At 38.4% G+C, this 19,343-nt stretch overlaps 1 protein-coding gene across 1 annotated transcript; it reads right to left on the bottom strand.

Annotated features, from left to right (window-relative positions):
- Positions 1-8,857: 8,857 nt before the first annotated feature.
- On the bottom strand, positions 8,858-19,332 carry NRAS (NRAS proto-oncogene, GTPase). The gene is made up of 7 exons (XM_003409600.4): positions 19,203-19,332; positions 18,546-18,673; positions 16,039-16,217; positions 13,542-13,701; positions 12,790-12,913; positions 12,407-12,444; positions 8,858-12,299 (listed from the first exon to the last, which is right to left on the bottom strand). Exons 2-5 carry the CDS (start codon positions 18,654-18,656, stop codon positions 12,794-12,796), a joined length of 570 nt encoding a protein of 189 aa, XP_003409648.1. The 5' UTR covers positions 18,657-18,673; positions 19,203-19,332; the 3' UTR covers positions 8,858-12,299; positions 12,407-12,444; positions 12,790-12,793.
- Between the last annotated feature and the right edge of the window lie 11 nt (positions 19,333-19,343).

Here is a 19,343-nt window from a genome sequence, read left to right as displayed (position 1 = left end):
GAGGAGTTGCAATTAGTTCAGTATGGTTGGGGCTAAAGTATAGAGTTGGAGAAGGTGCTTGGCGAGAGACAAGAGAAAAAGGCAGACATCAGACCATGCTGAGTTTTGAATTTAACTACTGTAGTGTTGGAGAAGGTCCCTGGGTGGTGCAAATGGTTTGTGCTTGGCTACTAACCAAAAGATTAGAGGTTCAAACCCACCCAGTGGGCCACAGAAGAAAGGTCTATCTATTTCCATAAGATCACAGCCATTGAAAACCCTATAGAGTGCAGCTCTACTTTAATACACATGAATTGCCATGAGTCAAATAGACTTGATGACAATGGGTTAAAATATATATATATATATATTTTAAATTTTGTAGAACCATTGAAAAGTTTTTAAGAAGGGAGTGACAATAATGATAATAATAATATTAATAGAAACCATATTTTGACCAAGTATCTTGTACTAAACACTTTACATTTATTACCTCATTTAATTTCCACAGCAATTCTTTGTGGTGGGTACTATTATTATCCTCATTTTTCAAATGAAGTAACTTAGGCTCAGGGATATTAAATAATTATTCACAGTCAATAAGCAGAAGGGTCAGGATTTGCACCTAGCTTCATCTTAAGCTGAAGCCTGTGTTTTTTTACTTTTGCTTTATATTGCCTCTTATATGATCTGATTTGCATTTTAGAAAGATCATTCTGGCAATAACATGGTTAGGAAAGGAGCAAGGCTGGAGGGAAGAAGTCAAATTAAAAAGTTGTTTTGAAAGTCTTGGTGAAAGATGATGAAGGTCTCAACTGAGGCCATCACTATAGAATTGCAGTGGGAGTGCAATGTGATATTTTGAAGACAAGATTAGTTCACAAATTGCATATGGGGAGTAATGTAAAAGGAGTTGTTGACAATAACTCTCAGGTTTTCTCATGAGTGATTTGTAGAAGAGTAGTACCATTCACTAAGGGAACACAAGAGGAAGAACAGGATTAAGACCAAAACCAATGTATTCAGTTTAACACCTCATAATGGAAATGTCCAGTAGGCAGTTGGATATTCGTCTCTAGAGCTCAGGAACTCATTCCTGTTGAGTCAATTCTGACTCATCAGGAGAGAGTCCTAAATTGGAGATGTATTTGAGAGTCTTCAGCATTGATGTTGGCTAAAACTCTGATAATTGTGTCACTTAGGGAGTTTATGTGGAGAAAAAAGCAGAAGGCCATGAACAGACTCTTAAGGATCATCAATATTTATGGGTTAGTTGTAGAAAGAGGAAGGAGCCCTGGTAGCACAGTGGTTAAAGCACCTGGCTGGTAACCAAAAGGTTGGTGGTTCAAATTCATCAGGCACTCTGTGGGAGAAAGATGTGGCAGTGCTTCTGTAAAGATCTACAGCCTTGAAAACCCTATTGGGCAGCTCTACTCTGTCCTATAAGGTCACTATGAGTTGGAATTGACTCGACGGTAGTGGGTTTGGTTTGGTTTTTGGTTGTAGAAAGAAGAGGCCACAAGAAGAAAGATGAAATGATGGAGGAGGAAGGAGGAGACCTAGGAGATGTTGTATCATGGAAACTAGTGAAGAAGAAAAACCAGAAACTGTGTCACAGGGTTAAATGCTTGACAATTAGGTTGCATCAATTCAGATACTCCAAAAGAAAACTGTAATAAAATATGCAAGAGATTTATTGGGGTAATGTCTATGAAGGATAAGGATGAAGAAAGCAGGAGTAGCCAGGAAGAGCCTTTAGATGGCAATGTGATAGAGATCTGACATCTGTGGAAGGAGAGAGGGAAGAAAGGAGGATTGAGTAGGAAGACGCTTAGACTATAGGGCAGCTCTGAGAAAAGTCTTGGCCAGGCCAATGGGGAGTTCTCCAGCAAAGATTGCCCATTAGAGGATTTCTACATAGGGCAGAAATAGCCCAGCTCGAATCACCATGCTCAGTCATTGGCTAATGGGATGGCAGTGGGGGAGGGACTGAGCACAGCCTCAGCATCGCAGATACACAGCGTGGCAACTAGAACCTGTTGGTCAGCTACGTTCCTCCAAGCAGGTTCAAGAGCCTTTTTCCCTCACCTCCATGGCCTCTGTTGGAGAAGTTTCAGAGGAGGCATGGGAGGGAGGCTAGATCGCGGTGAGGTGAAGAGTGAATGGGAAGTAAGGAAGTAGAGACTCTTTTTTTCCTAATGATCTTGTCAGAAAAGGGAAGGAGGAAAAATAGAGTGCTAGCTCGAGGGGAACTAGGGTCAAGGGAGCATGTTTACAAGATTCTGGGGCAGGCAGAAACAAGTAGAGAGGAGAAAATGAACACAAAAAGAAAGTTGGAACCAATGAAAACAACAGGTTTCCAGTCCTGGAGGAGAAGGGAGAACGTGGAGGAGGCATTTTGAAGAGAGGGGAGAACTCCTTCACCTGAGCCTGGAGTGGAGGATGGGCAGAAGGATGTAGAAAAAGGTACTTCGTGGGAGTAAGTAGGTTTGGGGTATTTCAGTCCTGTATTATTAAAAAATTCCTGACTTACTGAATGAGTTAATGAATATAAAGTAGTTAGTATGAAGAGATGTCCAGAAAAAATTGGTAGGTTTAAGTAACGGGAGAAAGTGCAGAGCAAATCTTAAGAGGTTGCTCTTTCTTTTGGGGATTATACAGGGTAGAAATATATGAGTGACTATACTACCAAGAGTTTTTGCTAACTGCATATATTCTAACTTTTAGCATTTTTCTAATAATGCAGTTTTTCCATTTTTACTTTCTCATACAATTTTATGTGAATATAAATATAAAAAGGAACCCGTTCCTTGATAATATTCAGTGTTTAGTATATGGGGAAGGAAGCACTCTTCCCCCTATATGTGGTTAGAGAAAGTGTAAGATTTTAGTCTAGAAGGAAATTTGGCAATATATTTATCAAAAGTCTTAAAATGTGCTTATCCTTTGACCCAGCAAGTTCATTTTTGTAACTTTATCTTAAATTATTATGTAAATATTTAAGGATGAATTTCAAGAACATTAATTGTACTACAGTTATAATTGGAATAACCTACATGCCTGCAATAGAAGACTGATTTTGGTATAAACATAAAATGAATGTTATGTAGTAATTAAAATGATGCTATGTTGTTGTGTGCCATCAAGTCAATTCCGACTCATAGCAACCCTAAAGACCGAGAACTGCCCCATAGGTTTGCAGCCTGAGCTCTTAACCACTTTGCCACCAGTGCTCCATAAATGATGCTATAGATGGATACATATTAACATGGAAAATATTCACAAAATTTTTATTAAATAAAAAGTATATTGTGTATGACAATATCTATATATATACATTATAATCCTGTTTTTATAATTTATATATTTCTCTAGTTGTTGAAAACAGCCAAAGCAACTTACACCAGTGTTATCTCTTGGTACTGGGATGGTGGCAATTTTCTACTTTTGGCTTATTTGCATTTTCTCCCACGAACAAGTATTATTTCTGTCATAAGAAAGGGACGGGAATTGGGGGGGAGGAGGGGAAACATGAATTTAAAGCAAAACAAAACAAAAACAAATCCCCGTCCTATCATCATCTACAGCCCTTAAGGGAAAACACCCAGAAACTTCCTTCAGTGAGACAAGTCTCTTATCTACTCATCCTCTTTCTCTAATTAAGCCTGCTCTTTTGCAAGTGGAGAACCCCTGGTGGCTTAGTGGTTAAGTGCTACAGCTGCTAACCAAGACGTCAGCAGTTCAAATCTGCCAGACGCTCCTTGGAAACTCTATGGGGAAGTTCTGTTCTGTCCTATAGGGTCGCTATGAGTCGGAATCAACTCGACAGCAGTGGGTTTGGTTTGGTTTCTGCAAGTGGAGCCCTGGTAGCACGTAGTTAAGAGCTCAGTTGCTAACCAAGAGGTCTACAGTTCAAATCCACCAGCTGCTCCTTGGAAACCTTATGGGGCAGTTCTGCTCTGTCCTATAGGGTTGGTATGAGTCAGAATCAACATGACAGCAAGGGATTTGGATTGTTTTGGGGGGGGGGGGTGGTTCTTCAAGCACCAGTACAGTATATAAGATAAAGAAACTCACACCACAACCATCCATTGCCATCGAGTCGATTCCGAGTCATAGCGACCCTATAAGACAGAGTAGAACTGCCCCATAGGGTTTCCAAGGAGCAGCTGGTGGATTTGAACTGCTGATCTTTTGGTTAGCAGCTGATCTCTTAACCACTGTGCCACCAGGGCTCCATAAATAAACTAATCTCGTATAATTCTATTTTTGCTTCAGTTTCTAGCAAAACATAAGTATTATTATCTGTTTTTTAATAATTGTTAATGTGCAATGTTTCAGATACATTACAGACTTACACTGGTTTGAGGGGCTAACCTGGAATCCCAACCATTGTTTAGAACACTGTTTCAATGGGAAAACATTCTGTGTTTCTACGTAACAAATTTACAAACGCATTTTTGGAGCATGTCTTATTTTTAACCGGAGATTTCTTGTATTGCACTGAGTTAGAGATAGCCAGAACTTGATGCTCTAGAGGAAGCAGATGACAAACACTTTACAGGAATGAGCTGTACACATGAGATCACTGCTGCCTGGCTCCTTTTGTTCAGAAAGCCCTTCTTTCCATTCTGCTGTGGCAGAATTCCCTCCCTGCTGAGAAACTTGCTGGGAACTCCCACCTTTTTCCAAGCTGCTCTTCACCCAATGCCCCATAATGCCCACGGTGACTTGCCGTTCAGAGACCACAGCATACCAAAGGGTTCTACAGGCCTCAGTTACCAGTAGTGAACTTTCCATACTATCCTAACCCTTTGTTACATTGCTTCACTGGGAGCAGTTCTGAGTTCACTGCAACTTCCAGTTTAGGATTACAATCTTTTTGGCAGCAGCAACTACAGGCTTTCTTGGTCACCCCGTGAGAGGTGTATGACTTACCTTATACCTCAGGAATGTGTTTTGGTTTGGAGCAAAACCAAACCTGTGAAATGGTGAGGAATTTTATGATATTTTAATGCACCCAGTCTCATTTTCCTGTCAGTAAAAATTTCCCATACAAGTCTAAAAATAAAGAAGTCAAATTTACAAGACTCATCCTTTTCCATGGGACAAACTATTTCCTGCCTTTTGAATGGAACTGAAATTCAGCAATTTGCTTTTAACAAAACAATCCGAACTTCAACAGTGAACTGCATTCTGTTAGAGGGAGGTATGCTATGGGGTACATGCAGCAGTACCAGTGCTTGGCACTGTTCTTAGTTGTTTTACACGTGATAACTCTTTACTTTTCACAGTAATCTCTTGAGGAATTAGTATCACCTCCATTTTACAGTTGAAGAAATTGAGGTACAGGGAGGTTGCCTTGCCCAAGATCACACAGCTAAGTGGTAGAGGCGGGTTTTAAACCCAGGTATTCTGGCTCAAGAGTGGAGGCTCTGAACCACTGTTATATTCTGCTTCACTATTGCTTAGTTGTGCAATGAGCATGGCTGTATCCAGAAGATACCGGGTTCTGGGCTAGACATGCACTGCAATCTAGAAATCCTCAGCTTGCTATGCGGTTGTAGAAGTAGGCTGGTGAAGTTCAAGTGCTTTTCAAACTTTTCCTTATGAGACCTTCTTCAAACCAAATCTTGGATAGAAGCCTACAATGCAAATCAGATGAAAGTGGAACTGCTCTGGTTGAAGTGCGGGGACAGGGGAGGAGGTGCAGAACCCCACCCAGTGAGCCTTTTTCACAAGTCTTTGTGATACTTTAAGGGCTTTGAGCAGCATGGTTGGAAAACTATTAGTGAACCAAAAAGAGCACAGGATCTGCAGTCAGGAGAGCTGGGTTCAAATCTTAGATGAAGCCCATCAGTTTTGAGGGGATTCAGTTTTCTTGTTAGTAACATGAAGATCATTACTACTTAACATGGAGGAGTAAGTGAGATATGTAAGAGCACTTTGAAATTATGAAGCAATATATATTAGTTTTCACTCCTACAAACCCTTGACTTGAAAAGGAAAGGCACAAGTGGCAATAAGGTATGAGACACAGTCTGGTGCATCTTGGATACCTGGAATATTCTCAGAATAATCAGGGAAGGAGGTAAACGTGAAAAGTGACAAGAGGCCAACAGTTGGAACACTGAGGTTAAGCAAATCATGTCTCAGAGTAAATGCTGCCCTTCTTTGCAGCACTCACCAAATTGGAATTAAGACTTTTTTAGGTTCGTCCCTAACAGAATATAAGAATGAGGGCAGGAACCTATGTCTCTTTGGTTGTCTGCTGTGTCCCCAGGGCAGCTTAGGGCCTAGACACATAGTAGGTGCCTGATAAAATCTTACTAAATGAAATTAGGAAGGTGTCATAAGGAAAATTAACTGGGCCAATGTAACAAAAAACATTTTGTTAGGGTTTGTGGCTATGCCTCAGTGGGACCCAAATGTGGTTCTCTGAGATGTCACGCCAGCTACAGAATGATGGGGTGATGGGGTACAAGTCTTGGTAATTTCAGTTCATATACCATGCTAGAGTTTCATTTGAGCTTTTGTATTAAACATCAAACTCCTCAAATCCCAGGCAAAACAAGCATAAGAATGAGATCTCTTGATTTAACTTTCCAGATAAATGGAACGTCATTCCATTGATAAAGAAGCATTCATTATCAGGAGTATAGGGTCTCAGCTGTATATGTGGAGGACACTTATACTAAAAAAAAAAAAAAATAATAATAATGTTTTTTTAAACCAGACTTAATGGTCTGACTGAGACTAGAAGGCCCCCAGAGGTCATGGTCCCCAGACCTTCTGTTAATCTAAGACTGGAACCATTCCCAAAGCCAACTCTTCAGGCAGGGATTGTACTCCACTGTAAGACAGAAAATGATACTGGTTAAGAGTGAGCTTCTTGGCTCAAGTAGACACATGAGACTATGTGGGCGGCTCCTGTCTGGAGGGGAGATAAGAAGACAGAGGTGGACAGGAGCTGGCTGAATGGACAAGGGGAATACAGGGTGGAGAGGAGTGTGCTGTCTCATTAGGCGGAGAGCAACTAGGAGTATATAGCAAGGTGTATATAAATTTTTGTGTAAGAGACTGACTTGATTTGTAAACTTTCACTTAAAGCACAATAAAAATAAATTTTTTAAAATGTTTTTTTAAATAACGTGCAAGTTTTCTTTCAGATTTAGTTATTATACCTAATTCACACACCTCTACCTCCTTCAAAAAGCATAATAGTCCAAACTTTATCACTTCATAGCAGCCATTCTGGAAGATTGATTTTCCTAACCTGGGTAATATTTTAGGCTCCTGCATCTACAGGCTCCAGTAGGCAACTGCTCAATTCCAACTCCATCCTCCCCCATCAGGCATGCAGCTGCCTCTATCTTTCAAAACACTTTATAGCCCTTTAAAGGGTACTGTTGCAGGTGCTGTACCTTTGTTTCACTTTTTATGTAGCTTCTACAAGTTGACGGTAAACTGTATACTAGTTAAGAAGAAACTAAGTCCGTTCTTTCAGGTTGGATAAGGCCATCTCCCTTCTCTCACACCCACACTCACACCAGCAGGCTAATAAGCTACCTTAGTTAGAGTGTGAAGTAAATCATGTAGTAAAATACAAAGTCTCCAAATAAGGATTATTATTAGTTCACAAGGTCTACTTCTGGTTCATGCCCCTAAACTTTTATGTTCCTTTTGGCACTGAGAGAGCATTTGTTATCTGTGTTCTATAAGTTCCCATTTTATTAAGGTATAGGGCCATATGTCATCACCAAGAGATATTTTAAAGGTATTACAAATCATACCCTTCCCATGTGGATATTGGACAGTCTTTCTGTGCTCTCAAGTCATGGAGCTGCACATTCTCTGAAATGCCTTTTAAGCAATTTTGCAAAATGATCAAAGGCCCCTGGGCCCCTTTACATATGAGTATCAAATAACTCATGCAACTGTGTAGGCCTCTTAATGACCTTGAGTATTGCTTAATATGAGCTCATAAACCTTAACAGCAGAGATGGATACAGAGTCCCTTCATATTCCAAATAAGTGAGCTTCTTTAGCACTTTTTCATCCTTTGCCTTTCTGTAGATTCATTTTGTTAAATAGCAGCTATCACCAGAAGCAAGAAAACATCCTTTTTCCTCTTCTCAGTTACCAGAGGGTCAAATATTAGTCTAACAAAATATCTGATATGAAGCCTAGGTGATAAATTTAAGGGGAAAATCTGTTATAGATATAACAAGTCCACATTGTTTCTTTTCCATATACATTTTACAACCTATTTATAAACACTATTTGAGGTAGTCCTATTTAGAAAAAATATTTGTAGTAGTCCTATTCAGCCAAATATTACTGATGCCCCTCCCCTCTTTTTTAATGAAAAAAACTGAAAAAATTGTTCGTTAGGTCTTTGGTCTTCAGTAGAATAAACAAAGTTACCCATAATCACAGTATTCCAGAGTTAGATGGAAAAGTTTATGTTTAAAATAATTCTATTATATCTCCATAATTGGGGTCAGGAAATTTTGCAAATAAGGAAACTAGGCCAGAGTAGTACAATTAGAGCGGGAACTCAGGTTCTCTGGCTCCTACACCAAGGCTTCTCTAGCTGTACTAAGTTTGCTAGGTCATGCAGTAATGCAAAAAATGGGACAAAGACTTCCAATGACAGTTCTAAGTGCTTCATATTAATATGTAAGACTATGACATACAGCTATGAATCACCCCCAAAGTAATAGTTTAAAGTAAGCTTTGACATATTTTAAACTGAAAGAGAATGAAGAACTGAGATCTTCTAACCCCGTTCAAACGTTACATTTAAAAATCAGAAATTAATATTAACTTTCACTGAAGGCACTTTAGTAGAGAAAAAAAATTATGACTAAGCAAAGAACTTCCAGTTTTTATTTTTTAAAAATCATTTAACAAGAAAAGTATTTAACCAAATTAAAAAAAAAAAAATTAGGATGGATTAATTTACAATAGTCAACTTAAAATACCAGCCCTTTTATTTAGGGGTCAAGGATGCCAAAGTTTCCATTTAAACAACAGAATTACACAGTTGATATTTTTACCTATACTTGATGGCACAGAAATATAAGTCATGAAACTTCCATTGAAACCCTCCCTCCCCTCCAGAATAGTTCCCAAATGTTTCTTAGGTCAGTACTCAGGCTTTCTAAAGTTACCAGTTATATTTTGAAATATATCTGTAACTATTCTGATAAACAGACACTTTTAAAACAATTCTCATAAAGACCAAATATCTTAAAATAATTTTGTGGCATGTCAGACTGCTTAAAGAAACTTGGAAAGGATGAAAAATAATACACAAAAATTAGTCTCTTATTTATAGAAATCACCCAAATAAAATATTTTCCCTAATTAATTATCCTTGCTTCTTATAAATAGCTGAGATGAATTATAAGAAGCAGAATGCACCTTTTTTTTTTTTTGGTACTGGGTTGTAGCTGCCAGCTTAAGTGTCTATGATGGTAAATATAAAGCAAAATGTGATTATTCTGGAACGGGGGAAAAACAGCTCTTTAAAGTGTTTCTCTGTCCTTGTTTTCAAGTCAAAACAAAACAAAAATTCACAGCACTTTAAAGGAGGGGCCCATTAAAATAAAATTGTGACTAATTTTACTATTACACTCCTAAAGTCTTAAGTATGATATTTTACAGTAGCATTCTACAGTAAGCTGTTTGAGCAAATTCAGCACTTAGATTAATTTACAGATTATGCATGGTAGCCTTTAGACATTTTTACTCTTCAACTTGCAACATTTAAAAAGTATATAAACAAACACAAAGGAATATATAATTTATGACAGCTGGCCAGGCACTTAACTTGGGGAAAAAACTTTCAGATTTTGAGGTAACTCAGAATTACTTTCAGACTCACAAACATATTCTAAAAACCATACTTTATACCACACTAACTGAAGTTATTCAGCATTTTTAAAAAACTGTAAGCTTGTTGCCCTATTGTACCAAAACTCACACCCAAGTTTAACTTCTTAAGAAGTGAATAAGAACATTTTCAAGACTCAATTTTGGCCCCACTTAGATACTTCTGTGCTTAGAGTACACCCAAGAAAACTACAGATACGTAGGAGGGCTGTGGGCACAAGAGCCTGAGGTGAGTAATTTTATCTTTTCTCCCTAACTTAGCATTAAATTTAATACACTTCTTAGGAAAAGAGTCATGCCGCCAGGCACACAGATGCTAAAAAAAAATTCTAGAAGATGACTGGTTGATGTGATAAGCCCCAACCTAGCCTCAGAAAAATTATAGAGCAATGCTTCAAAGGAGCAGAAACAAAGCAGCAGAGCTTGTTTACAGGTGATGACAGCACTATGAAAGCTCTCAAAGTAGCATGAAGGAGCACAAGTCTCTAGGTTTATATGGGCACAGTATATGGCTCTTCTGAACTTGTGAATTCCTTTCAAGGTAATGTGGATACTAAAAGATGGAGGACCTCAGTGAGTGTTTCGACACTAGAAGACCTGAACAGATAGTGACATTTTGGAATTATTCTTTTATCAAAGTTATCCAAGTCTGTTTTTCATTAGAATTACCAGGGTATTATCTGCAAATGGAAAAGCCGAGTCTCCCAATGTTGTAACTAACAATGAATTATATTTGCTATTCCTTTCTCAAACCACAATTTCAGTTGAAAGACTACTTCTTGTCTTGAACAAACACACCAGCTCTGGTTATCTGGTATGCACTGACTAATAAAAATCCTGTTTTAAACCCTTCAAAAAACATTACGTATAAGAAAAGCTTTTTAATTTGGTTTCAAGGCACCTCATTCTCAAAAAAATATTTAATGAGAAAATGTACTGGCTTAATTTAGTTTCATGTGGCTAAAAAAAGTCTAAATACTTTATTTAAAAAGCCTTCTAAACCAGCCTTCCTTAGGATACCAAGTTTTTCAGTCACGGTGAAGGATTGTTAACTGACTGAACACTTCTTTCCTTGCAGAGCCAACAGCACGCATCTGGCAAAACTACTAGCTGGAGTTACTGGTGTAATGTGCAAATGTGGAAGAATTTCTCTCTGCGAGCTGCTAACTGGCTCATTCAAGTTTTCGAACTGTGACCCTGGTCTATCAGCACCATGCTTTGCTCAACTGAAATCATTAATAAAGCCCCACTGCTATGGCATGAGGGGCAGAAGATGAAGTGAGGAGGGACTGAGGACAATAATTATATACATAATCAAGATACCACAATATACAATCAAAATGTAGTATGTCTGTTAATATGCTGTATTTGAGGCTTGGAAATCATTGATAATAGCTATTAAATAGAAATCTTTACAATATTTGAACACCTGCAAATGTAGAGCTCTCTGGTATGACCCAAATTTGAATACCAGTGGAAGTTCATTGAACACTAGATTATCAGTAAGCTATAAGAAACAAATTACATGTATTTTATAGGTAATAACCTACAAAAAAATGTGAAAATTAGGTAAAAATTAAGTGAAGTTATTCATAATTATTTCCAGTTTCATTTTTCTCCTTGGAGAGCCCCAAAACAGGCCAATAGAAAACCAACTCATACCTGTAAGCAATGGCATCTGCTATTACAGGTGTATCTTTTCCTCAAAGGTAGAGAGATCACAGACATTCATTTGCATATACAATGGTTTCTGAGACATCTACACCACTGAAGTATTGTGAAGGAAGTCTACGAACCACTTCTAGGAAAAAGGCACTTGATTGTGAGAGTTGGATTTAATTACATGAAAGTCGAGAAGACTAGGATAGACTCAAAAGTTAGTATTCATTTTTGTATTTATGAATACAGTGTAGATGCCAGTTTATAGAATGTAGCCAATAACATTACAAACCAACCAAACAGCAACATTAGCTATATTCTCTGCAAATAGTAATTTATGACATTTCTCCAAAAACCAACCTAGTTCCAAGTTCAACAGTAAAAAGGAAAAAAAAAAAAAAATCACCAGCAGTTGCTACTTTGGAGCACAAGACACTGTTTTCAACAGAATTTTACGTCTACAGTTTGGTTCTCTGTTTCAGAGCAGGAATTGCTTTTCAGATGAAAAACCTGGGGTGGTGGAGGTGTATGTGTGTAAGGGAAGAGAACCCAGGAAGGAAAAATACTGGGCAAGTAACAAGAGGTGCATTTCTCTGGTCAGACAACCACATGAGGAGGTAGTTATTCTGAGAACTTCTCAAATAGAGGATATTTTACTGATCTACTGAGAGTTGGGGAAATACAGGAGCTTCTCTGTGAGACTGAAGAGAGCGACAGGAATACTTCTCCTCCAGGGAAGTCAGGACCAGGTGTCAGTGCAGCTGAAATACAGACAGAAGTCTTTAAGTGCAAGTGGCACAAAAAGAGTATACGAAAAACAAGTTTTAAAAAATCCAACCTCAATGATATGCTTCCAAATTTGTCCTACCTTGAAAGTGGCTCTTTTCTGATGATAGAACTCTGTATCTATAAGAAAAGAACACACACCATGTCACTGTCATCCACTTTCAATTTGTAGTGATCCTTCAAACTCCTGGCCAGGGCCAAGAATATGGGATACATATATTTCATAAACAATGTCTTCTAATTTCTTATTATAAAAAATATAAAGATGTTTGTAGAATATATGTTTTAAAAATAATTCAGGCCTCATTATTCTCAGAAAGGGTGCCATAACAAAACTATTTAACAGTTACAAGTGAGCAGAGATCATCCTTTTAAATAGCGGTGTAGACAAAACAACAGTTCACACTCCTCCGAACTGCCTGATACTAACTGACGAGACTTATGTCAGGAGACCGCAATGCTCACCTTGTTACATCACCACACAAGGCAGCCCCATACAACCTTGAGTTCCATCATCGCTGCTGTTGAGTTTTTTCATTCGGTACTGACGTATTTCTCTTACCAGTGTGTAAAAGGCATCTTCAACACCCTATAAAAGAATAAGCAAAAAAGAAAGAAAATAATAAAGACAGCTCCACTGATAGAATCCAAGTTTTAAGTTCTCTCATTTGTACTTCTTCATGTGGATTTTAAATTCCTATTGCTAAATTAATAGGAAATTTGAACTATTAAATTAATAGGTAAAGCTCGCTGCCTCTAAATAACTTTAGCTGTTAAAATAGGGTAACTGAATAAGAGGGCAGACACTAAATTTAGCATCCTACTGAATCACATGAACAGACTGATATACGAATGGCACATTCTGCCAAAAAACAAAAATCAAGCAAAGGAGAAAGGGTAATCTGGACCATAGAGAACTATGAAATCTGAAGATTCCATTCAGGAGGGCTTAAACCCTAAAACAATGATTGGTGTTAAGAGAAAGGACTAATGTTTATAAATATTTTTTAACCAAGGGCATTCACTGTAGAAATATTTGTGCATGTTAATGTGGAAGTAAAAAACGCACACCAGAATAAGAAGTTCATTTTGGGCTTCAAGTAAACAGAACACTATTAGAAATTCCTAAGAACAAACAGTGTGCGTTGTATTTCTAGCAAAGAGTCAATCAAAATTTTCTGCCTTAAACAAACCCTTGCCCTGATGCTGAAAGATACCTGTCTGGTCTTGGCTGAGGTTTCAATGAACGGAATCCCATAACTCTTAGCCAGTTCATGCGCTTGTTTTGTGTCAACTGTCCTTGTTGGCAAATCACACTTGTTTCCCACCAGCACCATAGGTACATCATCTGAGTCTTTTACTCGTTTAATCTGCTCCCTAAAAAAAGGAATGTTATCAGGACGTAAGAATAATCAAGCTTTCAGGAGGGATGAACAGTTAGGGCAAATGAGAAACCGGAAAATTTTACCTAACCTTATTAGCTTCTAGTATTGAGTTTCACTTTTTTTCCCCCCACTAGTTATAGATCTTGTAAGCTAAGGAGATTGTTTAGACTTGATCCAATAGCCATGGGAAAGCCAAGTGCCAGTTCACCTCCTAGTGGAAGTGGATGGCTATTCTATCCAAGTCTGGCTGATAGTTTAAAAAAAAAAAGAGAGAAAAGTAGCCCTGGATTTAACTGGCAACTTAAAATTGCTGTCTAGATTGAAGTCTGGAAGTAAATACTCTAAAGCTCACAGCCTGTAACTTTTAGAAGTTCTCTTCAGAATAAGTGACAGTATTTAACAGAGAACAGCCTACCCACTTCTCCAGAAGGGTGTCCAGCATTTTCATCAAACAAAATTATAGCTGGAAGTCCAAGATATAATATACAAACACTAGAACTGCTCTAAATAAAAGGGGACTGACAGATCTGGAATTTCCAATTGATTAGCATCCTCTTCAATGACATGGCAGTCATACCCCAGAGCACGTGTAGATTCTCTAGAACAGCGCTGTCCAACAAAACTTTTTGTGATGAAACATTCTGTATCTGTTTTGTCAAATATGGTAGCTTCTAGCCACATGAGCACTTGAAAAGCTGCTAGTGTGGCCGAGGAGCTGATTTTTTACATTTTAATTAATGTAAATTTCAATAGCCACATATGGTTTGCAGGTACTGTACTGCACAGCACAGCTCCAGACTCCAGGATTACATGCAGTCATGTACCTGAACCACATTACACCAAGTATCTGCAGTGTAATGTGCTTTGGCGCGATGGCGGCAAGCTATGTTAAGCGATACTGTAAGAAAGCGTAATCAACTTGGACCGTGTCACTGTTAGGTTTACTACTATTCTTTATATTAAACAACCCTCTTTGAAGATCCATCAGAAAATTTTCTTCTGGTCTTGGTATAATTCTGCTTCTTCTCAGCAACGGATCTATTTTCAGCACGGAGACACTTCTCACAAGAGCTGCCAAATTTGTAGTCTGGCTCTAGAAGGTCAACGAAGCTTCATGGCGCACAGTTACAGAATAAACTCATTCCTAACTCCATTTTTTAAAAAATCTCTTTACCTTATTTCTTAAGCTTTTTTATATTAAATTTATCTTCTATACTTTGTACATTTTTACAAGATGCTTTAAGTCATCTTTGGTTTGAGTTAGGGTATAAAATGAAAACTGTATAAATGTCTTTTACGGAAGAAAAAAAATGACTTCTAGGAATTCAATTCAACAAATATTTATTGGGTGTTTGCCAAGTGTGGGATATTTTATGTCCAGAGAGAGAAAATAGAAAGTAGAGCAGGTTTAGAAGAAAAAAAACACTGAATTCAGTTTTGGGCCAGTTTGTTTCTGTAAGCAGACATCTTCATATGGATGGAGAATAAGCCAAGAGTCAAGGCTGGAGACAGAACACTTACGGAGCATTTACTATGCGATGGGTACTCTCCTGAGTGATATATATACAAGTACATTAAATCATTTAATCTTCACAAACTCTATGAGGTAGGTACTATTATCTCTACATTACAGATAAAGAAACTGAGGCACAAAGATTTAGCAGTCTTCCCAAAAGTCACATAGTTAGTAGATGATACAGCCAAGTTTCAACCCAGGCAGAGGCCACGTTCTGAGGCACTATGTTACTCTGCTAAAGAGCTCTGAGCTAAGAAACAATAGCCCTAAGTTTTGGTCCTGGCTCTGCTACTAGTAAATATCACAACTCCAAAACCTAACAAACCACTTTCTGAACTCTAGTTTCTGATTCTGTAAAATAAGAATGTGGTGCTAGAAATTTTTAAGACACACTCTAGTTTTGAAACTTTATGGTTCTATGGAGAAAGACGATCTTTATGTTCCTTTGTCCTGCTTTCATTTTTATCCACTCCCCATTTATCACTTTTTCTATTACAGAAAAATGTTTCTCAGAGATGTCTTCCTCTCTGAGACCCCCTCATGATCTCTCATTACAGTACCTCTAGTTGTGACTCTTTTCCCACTAGCAAGCTTTATTTATGTATTATCACATATTCTAGCAACAGCATTCATATAAAACGAATCTCCAGTATTAACTTTCAATAATAACCTGATTCTCAATGCCAAGCAACCTAAAACCAGCTCTTCCCATAACAAAGCTGTATCTTCCCCAATGTGGCACGCTCATTCCCCCAGAAAGCTTCAGAACACACTTAAAGATCATCCTTCCAGAAAAAATAATGCCCCTAGTACCTGTAGAGGTTAATATCTGCAAATGATTTGCTATTATTGATGGCAAACACACAGAGGAAGCCTTCGCCTGTCCTCATGTACTGGTCTCTCATGGCACTGTACTCCTCTTGTCCAGCTGTATCCAGTATGTCCAACAGACAGGTTTCACCATCTATAACCACCTGTTTTCGGTATGAATCCTGGGGTTGTGGAGGAAGCGGGTGGGGAGATAGGGACATTCAATTTTTACTAAAAACCACAGGGAAAGCAATGTTACTGACAAGGTTAAATAAGCTCCTGATACGCAAGTCCATTATTTCTGTTTATCTGGTTTGCTCCTCCAAACGCTAATACATAATCACAAACAGAAGGCACTTCACGTCACCCTAGGGGAAAAAACACAACACCCCAAATCCTATATGTCTGCAGAAAGGGTAAAATGGTCACTCTGTTCCTGGAAAAGATGAAAAAACAGCGTAATTCAAAAGAGGGATCTACATACTACAGTTAGGAGCCTAGAGATTAAGCTCACGGTGTCTTTTACTAAGGTATAATCTGGACCGCTCTTATCTGAGCTGTTTATTCTACTTTATAAATTGTAAACACACCTCCAATGATAACCTGGTCCTGATTACAGTATCATTTATATTTTTGACTACATACACACAATATTTATGACTAAATACAAAAATATTTGTTTCTAGTTTTAATACCAATTTTTCTTTTTTCTCCTCATGCCAGATTATACCTTGGCAAAATATTCCAGAATCAAATTTCTCAAGGTTCCAAACAAAAATTAATTGCCTAAGAAGACAGACATGCATAGATCAAACAAAAAACAATTCCAATTGGCTTTAAGGTGAAAATTTTACTACCTATATTCTGGGAATTCAGTTCAAAGAAAGTAGCATCATTACACTTCGTAAAAATCTGGCTCCAAAAACAGAATGTGACCTAGTTTCCTGGCCCATTGATCATTCCACTGTAACTGACTTCATCATGGGTCTCTAACATGTATTACTCTTTCAAAGCAACACAGAATTCACTTAATCAAAACTTCCTCAAAGCAAGAAAGATAGTTAAGTGTCCTGAGAAAATGAAAAAAATTATAAAGACAGGTTCTTGGCAAAACAAATTTATAATAATAGAAGCCAGACAAGTAGTTATTTCCTAGCGGGGAAAGAGAAGTTACCAATTGAAAAGGGGCATGGGAGAACTCTCTAGGGTAATGGAAACGTTCTATATTTTGATCTCGGTAGTGATTACATAGGTATATCCAAAAGTAAAGTCACTGAGTTGTAAAAAACCCGTTGCCGTTGAGTGGATTCCAACTCTTAACAACCCTATAGGACAGAGCAGAACTGCCCCACAGAGTTTCCAAGGAGCACCTGGTGGATTTGAACTGCTGACCTTTTGGTTAGCAGCCCTAGCACTTAACCTCTACACCACCAGGGTTTCCCACTGAATTGTAGACAAGGTTTTACAGTAAAAGTATGTATTTTACTGTACATAAATTACACCTTCATAAAAATTTTAAAAGGTTCTAACTATCGGTACTGAAGCTGTTAGGGCTGAAATAAAGATGTGATGAACGATCATAAGCAATTTTTAAGTGGCTATGTTTGAGTTCCATTACCAGTTTGCATTAATTAAACTCTCATAGCTGGGTGTTAGGGAGGCCAGGATGTAGACAACAAGTACAAGTAAATAATCAAAACAATGAAATAAATAAAATATAGAAAACAATCTCTACAATTAGCTATTTTTTAATTAAATAAAATCATAAAACCTTTTATTTAAAAGAAGCCAGTTTAAGCTTATAGAAGCCAACTCACAGCACGAACTCCATGAGTAACAATAAAATCTTCAGAATAAGTACTATTTATGCAGTACTTCCCATGGGGTTGCCATGAGTCTGAATTGACTTGCCGGCAACTGGTCAGTGTTACCATTCACGAATAATTTAAGCATATGACCTTATTTGATCTTCACAACATCCCTGTGTTATAGAAAAATATATGGTAATTTAAAAGGTAAAGAAAATGAGGCTCAATGAGGTTAAGTGGCTTGCTCACATAACTAAATAAGCAGCAAACAGGGACCAGAATCCTAGATATAAATATAGTGACTCAAAATCTTATGTTCTTTTTACTCCAACTCTGTCTCAGACACTTGAACTAGATAGATCTCCGAATCCTCCATCTCTAACCTGCCATATAATCAGACAGACAGTACCTCTACCTAGGCCTTTGTTTCTATTTGACAGAGCTGTCATATCTGAAGAAGCTGAATGTGTTCAACCTTGAATTTGCAACACTTTTCAGAGCTGTTAAATACTGTAAACTTTTGAGAAAATTTTCAGCAAGTAATAGAAATGAACTCTACAAACGTGGAATGCTTTACATACTGTGTTACTGAATGAACATACAAATTAACTTTTTATTTTCTAGCCTACTTATTCCTTTAATTGGTAAAAAGGTAAATCTAAAAATGAAAGCTGGAGCCAACAGATTACTACTGGGCCTCACCTCTATGGTGGGATCATACTCATCTACAAAATGGTTCTGGATTAGCTGGATTGTCAGTGCACTTTTCCCAACACCACCTGCTCCAACCACCACCAGTTTGTACTCAGTCATTTCACACCAGCAAGAACCTGGGGGAAAGGAGCAATTAGGGTTAATTGGTGAGCCCCATCTACAGCACTTCAAAGCTTTTTATAATCCAACCAAAAAAATCAGTAGTTACTAAAACCAGACATGGAAATGCATGGGTTCCATACACGTGACCCTCCAGTTGATACTTGAAGTGATTCAGGAAAGCAAAATCACTTGCAGGTTGGTCTGGGCCTCAGAATCTTGGATTCTAGTCCTTTAGCTACCCCCACCCTCGTCTATTTTTCAACAGTCCTTGGGCCCCGCCCTCAGCCTAAGGTAAAGGAAACCCCCTTCCTTCCTACTCCCCCTCGCAAGCCTTCCTAGCTCCGGGAGGCGGCCTCCAGGCCGCTCCCCTTTTTTCAATCTCCCCCCTCCCCGCTGTCTCCAAAGAACTCCTCACGCAGGGATCAAAACCAAGGACCCCCGCCCAGGGCCTTTGTCTCCAGATCGCTGATTCCGCTCGATCCCTGTCCACAATAAGGTGTCTCTATGCTCAAAAGCCGAACCCCACACACTCCCAAGCCTTACCTCAAGCTCTACTGCCTCCGCTTCGGACAGATTCAGGACCACAAGCTGGAAAAATGTTGGAGACCCCGGAACCGCCATGAACAGCCCCCACCAGGGAGCGGCACTTCCGGCCCCGCCCGCTACGCAATCAGTCGGCGCCCA

Source organism: Loxodonta africana, chromosome 3, assembly GCF_030014295.1.
Source record: "Loxodonta africana isolate mLoxAfr1 chromosome 3, mLoxAfr1.hap2, whole genome shotgun sequence".
In the NCBI taxonomy this organism is placed as follows: Eukaryota; Metazoa; Chordata; class Mammalia; order Proboscidea; family Elephantidae; genus Loxodonta; species Loxodonta africana.
This window is presented reverse-complemented; position numbering and strand designations above follow the sequence as displayed.